Source organism: Monodelphis domestica, chromosome 2 (assembly GCF_027887165.1).
Source record: "Monodelphis domestica isolate mMonDom1 chromosome 2, mMonDom1.pri, whole genome shotgun sequence".
Classification (NCBI taxonomy): domain Eukaryota; kingdom Metazoa; phylum Chordata; class Mammalia; order Didelphimorphia; family Didelphidae; genus Monodelphis; species Monodelphis domestica.
In genome coordinates this window covers 177,121,172-177,127,171 of record NC_077228.1, presented here as the reverse complement: position 1 = coordinate 177,127,171, position 6,000 = coordinate 177,121,172, and the positions used below count along the sequence as shown (strand labels likewise).

The following is a 6,000-nucleotide window of genomic DNA, read 5'->3' as shown; positions in this document are numbered from 1 at the left end:
TTACTGCATAGTATTTTAATTATGATAAACAAACTAACATCAAGCTATTGCATGGCTCAGCTGCTTCCACTAAGTTTCAGTTTTCAGTTATGAAATCTAAAATCAAAAAATAAATTTTTAAGAGATTCTCTAAGATATTATTTAAGTAGAACATAAGTCCCTATGAAAATACATCACTTTTCCAGTCTTTTTGAATAATTTAGTTAAAAAGTCTGAAGCTCTCATCACAAGTTTATATAAATTCAGTTTCAATAATAAGCTTTTTAAAAAGATTAAACAGATTTCTAAAATCTATTAATTTTTCTTTTCTTTTTTTAAAGACATTTAGTCCTGTGGTCACAATTACTTTATTCAAGGGTAAGAGACTAAGGACTAAGCTTGTATGAAGAATACAAATTTATACACATTTTACAGCAACTTATACCCTAACATCTACAAAATTCACAATTATAATACAAGTGAGTACAATGCTGAGTTATAAAGCTGTTTCAATACCAAGAAACAAAAGGCTTTCTACTTTTTTAAATGTTTGACTTTTGTACCAATGTGAAAAAAAATCTTTCTCTGGTTCTAAGATGGGTGGCATACCCTTCAACAAACACAAATAGTTTTCCGATGCTGGTGCAACAAAGGATTTCCAAGTTTCTTCTGGCCCCTAAGACTGCGGCGCATAGTAAGTTTCACCGAGTTTTTACGTTGAGGGGTTGATGAAAGACCCTCTGACGGAGAACCACTGTTCCGGCTTAGGCCACTTCGTCTGGGCTTCTTCATAGCTGGGCCAGAGTTAGATTCTTCCAGTGTCCTTTTAAAGTTAGCTGGAGGGGTCCTTTCAACTTCTCGGGCTTTCATTTGGCCAGGAGTTGATTTCTTTAGGTTTTTTTGGTCCATGCTGGGGTTTGCTGAATTAGAAGGGGAAAGGCCAACTGGAAGGCTGTTATTCAAAGAGTCATGTATTCTCAAAGTCAGGCCTTTAGGGTAGTTTTCCTCTAATGCCTCTGGGTCCTTTGAAGATACTGCTACAGACTGGACATTACTCCGTGCTCTCTCAGTTGGTAGCTCTAAATACTTCTCTGAGAAGGCATTACTGCGAACAAGGGCAGGGATGTGGTCCTTAGAATTGAGGCGTGGCCACGTATCCTCTTCCAAAATCTGAAAAAGAAGGAGAACTATGTAAGAAATTTGTGCTGTAGTCTAATGAATGCCTAGTTTGTGGCAGTAAAATCCTATAGCTATTACAATAAGGAAACTAAAGATACATAAAGCAAATGTAACTTGTCAAATACATGCTATGGCTGATGTTCAAGCCTTTCTAGACCCTCTTTGGAAATCCTGTATACATTTCTTTAGACAAGCTTATGTTAATCTTATTGTGGTACAGTTGTCCTCCATGTCTAGGGGTACGAGCCATTTCATTGATAAAGATTGTCTTCATGGGAGGAGAGCATTATTAATCTATCTAAAAGCACATGTTAGATGGTCACAGGAATTTTGTACTATTTTATAGTAAACTTTAAAAAGAAACCTATTTTAAGAAACAAGACTAAATAGAAACTAAACAGACCAAATATAAATCCTACATGCCTGCAAACTATTCTGTTAGTCCTGGTCTCAGTCACTGTTTCAGAAAATCAAAACAATAAAGAGCAGTAAATTATTTAACTTTTATTCTTATTCATGCCAAGAAAACAAGTTGATAAGCTTCCACAATGAGTCGATTCTAATTTAAAACTTTCCTTAAGGGTTGTGAAATAAATGCTAGGCACACTAATACAATGTTGGTCAAGCAGTGAAATGGTGCAACCATACTGGAAAGCAATATGAAATTAAAGTGACTAAAATGTCCAAACCCTTTGAACAAGAGACTCCATATTGGGCTTAATACCCTAAGGAAGCCATTGCTGAGAATATCCCCACATATAACCAAAATATCCATAGTACCACTTTTGTAATAACAAAGAACTAGAAACAAAGTAGATGAATGGTACATGAATGTAAAGGAATATTACTGTGTCTTTTAAGAAATTATGTGTGTAATGAATACAGAAAGATCATGGAAATGTATATGAAATGATGCAGAGTGAAGTAAGTGAAGCTAAAAAACAATGCACAATAACCACAATAATGCAAATATACACACCAAAAAATTCAAATGTAAATATAAAAAACAATCAAGACTCAAATAAAGAGATAAGAGAAGATACAACCCAATCCCATTTCATGGAGGTGGGGAGGTGTACAGGTGTTATACTGCACATTTTAGGGCTTTTTTGGTGTTATCAATCAGCTGTGATTCCCCTCTTAAAAATAATGTTATATGGGGTAGTTATCTGAAAGGGAGAGAGGAAGGAATACTTTGGGTAACTATGATGATGCAAAGAAACAAAAACATCAATTAAAACCTTTTTTTTAAGTCCCCTCAAAAAAGCCTTACTATAGATAATGAAATTGCCTTAAGGGAGTTAGTGTCAACAATTGAATGATTTTCTGATAATATATTTACTTATCAATATTATAGGTATCAAATTAAAGTAGAAGGTTACAGAGCTCAAGAAAGCTGGCAATTTGTAGGTTGCTACTCACAAGAAGAGTAGGAAAACTTTTAGAATTGAAAAAAAACTTAAGAGATCAGCTAGCAAGACCATCTATGAGGAAAAAAATCATGACTTTGAAGGATTTTTGGTTTTTGCCTCCTGCATATTTAATGAATTTCAAGCAGCTTTAGTTCACTAAGTAAGTTTCACAAAAAATCTACCTGTTACTATCTAAATTATATAAACTAAGTGATGAGGCATTAGAAAGTTACAAGTGTTCTGGACATGTGTTAGATGAACTCAACAAATTACAAATTTCTGGATACTTGTTGAAAGAGAAAAATCTTAGAACTGACCTCATGATCTCTTATAGTTAATTCTCTTATACTGAACCAAATATGTTTTGAAGATTATTTAAAAACAAACAAACAAAAAAAAAAAAGAGCTGTGAAAGTGAGCTGTAGATTTAAAGGAGTCAGCTCTACCCAAAAGCATTTCTACAGTGGAATAGATCCATATGGGCCTAACCCAGAAATAACCCATAGTCCTACTCCAGCCTAAATCAGAGTAGTCTTTTTAACTCCCAAGCTACTAAAATTGCATTTACTGGGGCAGCTAGGTGGCTCAGTGGATAGAGCCAGCCCTGAAGCCAAGATCCAAATCAAATCCAGCCTCAGATACTCCTTACCTGAATGACCATGGGCAAGTCACTTGACCCTAATTGCTTAGCCCTTATACTCTTCTGCCTTAGAACTGTTACTCAGTATTGATTAAGACAGAAATTAAACTTGGTTTGTTTTTTAATTGAATTTATCCTGACAAGTCAATGAACAAAGCCATTTAAAGATCTCTTCTAAAAAATAAAAAATAAAGATCTCTTGAAATAAAGGTACAAGTAGAAAAACATGAATAAAAATATACAAAGCATTATTTTATAAATTAGTTATCTGGTAACTTTCCCAAGAACAGAATCTAATGGCAGATGGGGATTTGTGCTGATCTCAAAGTTAATTTCTTTAGAGCAGAGGTATCAAATGCAAGTGGTCTACAAAACTCCAGTAGAACAGAACTAGATTAAAATATAATTGAGAAATGTTTAACAAAATAAATAAAAAGTCATGACAACAAAAATCATGTCAATTTGTGTTTTTCTTTTAAGACATACAAGGATCCATTTCCATCTAGGTTGATAGCATTATCTTGTTTTAAATTCAAGTTAAGTGTTCGTTTATTCTCCAAGTCCAAGATAGATACTTTCTGGAGCTCTCTGATCAGCAAATAGTTTAATTTATTCCCTTTTCTGATAGTCATATTACTTACAAAAGATAGCATCATTCTAAATTGCAGGAAGGAAAAAAAAATGTGATGATCACATCTTTTCTTTCTTTAACAACATGCCCAAGAGATCCATTGGAAATCATGACTTCAGAGGAGAATGATCCTTGACATCCTGCCAGCTCCAGGCACAAAGAAATCAAAAATGGCACAGAGTACACAGTTAGGAACCAGATTCTGACAGCTATATCTAAAAGACTATACTCTTGTCTCTCAAACTTCCATGAAAGAATTTTACCTTTTTGAGGGAATAGGAAAAGGGTAGAAAACTTAACAAGGAATTCTGTTTTTAAAATTAATTCAATTTAACCTTTTATGCATCAAAATGCTTTAGAAAACAAAGGAATTGGCTCAAGGTCCTATGTGGTCATGGGAGAGAGCACAAAAATCCACTGTCCTAATCTTGGTGTTCTATCTAGAATATACTGCTTTAACACATTTTCTTTCCTCTTGGGTCATTGGTTCACTTATTTTATAACTGTATGCCTTACTTCAGAAGCGTATCTTCAATTTGCTGTGATACTAAGCAGATTATTACGAATACTTCTCATTCCTCATGGACATCATAAAGATGACAGGGCAATGAATAACTGTTTTCCCCTTAACAGGAATTTATCCTTTTCCCTATACTGAATCAAGTACTCAATCAAGTCCATCATTGCCCTATTCTGGTTGGGATAGCTCAGTTTTGTAAAAACCTGACCAATTTTTAAAGGATTTTAGTAGAGAAACTTTTTTTAAAGGTGGCAGGAAAAAGGCATTAATAGTGAGAAAGACATCTGCTACCAAGTCAAATCTAGATAGCAGCTGGATACATTACTTATAGCTACCATAATGAAATTTTTCAAAGGGAGTGGGGGGGGGTGGAGGGATGGGGCAAGAGGGGGAAGCCTCAAAGGAAAAATACTAGACTAATATAGATTTTTTTAAAGTTTAGATTTTTTTTGGAATCCTTTACAAAAGAGACAGACAATGGGACAAGTTCAGAGTTAACACAATTTATTATAATTTCTGTTGTGCCATTTCTTTTTAAATTCACAGACTATTATTCTGACACTACGGGTGCGATGGCTTCTCTTCCCCCATTTCCTCCTTGCATTTTTCCTTTTCCTTTTCTTTTTATTGGCGTTCTGTGGGAATACATTGCAACTGTTAGCACAGTCAACTGCTTTTTTAGATTCACCCCAAATTATGTTAATTGAATTACCTACCCCCTTTTTCTAAATTTACAAAACACATAAGACATAAGGTGCATGAAGTGCACATTTTTAAACTTTAAAAACTTTTTCAAGAACATCCTATCAATAGAAAAAAAATACAGTATTACATAATTTAATAAACTATTGGGGCTAAAACAGAGCTTCATCAAAAAGGCATGTTTTAATGACCAATCTCTGTCCCTGAAGAGGGAGAATGAAACACACTTTCCTACACTACATAGTGTGTTTGGGTACAATGGGTACAGAATGTTGCATCTGTCAAATGAGGATGCCATGTCAATAGGTTTCTTTTGTTACAAAGAAAGATTAACAGTCTTCCTTCATTACAAAGGAGGGTTAAATTTCACCTTTGTTACAGGAAATGGTTCTAAGGGAGGAAATGATTCTAAGGGAGCAAATCAATAAAGGAATTTTAATGTCACATTCCCTGTTATAGGAATCAAATCTTTTATCCCTAATTTGACCCCTATAAACCATACCACATTAAATACCCCTTATATCTAAGTCATAACTACTAAATTTTTGTCTTAATAAAAGAAACCTATTAAGATTGAAAGGGGAAAGTGGGAAGGGGCAGTTTCCTATCATCACAGCAACTTATATTTACATAACACTTTGAGATCACAAATAACTAACATTATCTTATCAAAATACTTTGTTCATATCAGCTAAGCTGTCTCTACTTTAGCAACCATTCAAATCTAAAACTTTTATGTATTATAGCTCAATAAACAGAAGCTGATTTATTTGAAAACAAATATGCCTATTTGCAAATGGATATTTAGACATTAGTCCATTTAAAAGCAGACATACCAGTCTACAAATGGATGTTTCTATTTTAAGAATTATAATATGGCCAATATGGCCAAGTCTTAGATCTGAATGGTTGACAGTAGAACTATCTCAGCATAATT

The 6,000-nt window shown here is 34.0% G+C and overlaps 1 protein-coding gene across 2 annotated transcripts in view; it reads right to left on the bottom strand.

Moving 5' to 3' along the window:
• PPM1D (protein phosphatase, Mg2+/Mn2+ dependent 1D) overlaps positions 1-6,000 on the bottom strand; it is a 51,122-nt gene continuing 45,122 nt past the window's right edge. For both annotated transcript variants that reach the window (XM_007481753.3, XM_001362074.5), the window contains exon 6: positions 1-1,149. In XM_007481753.3, the coding sequence (XP_007481815.1) occupies positions 592-1,149 (558 nt within the window). In that variant the 3' untranslated portion in view covers positions 1-591. The remainder of the gene's footprint in view (positions 1,150-6,000) is intronic.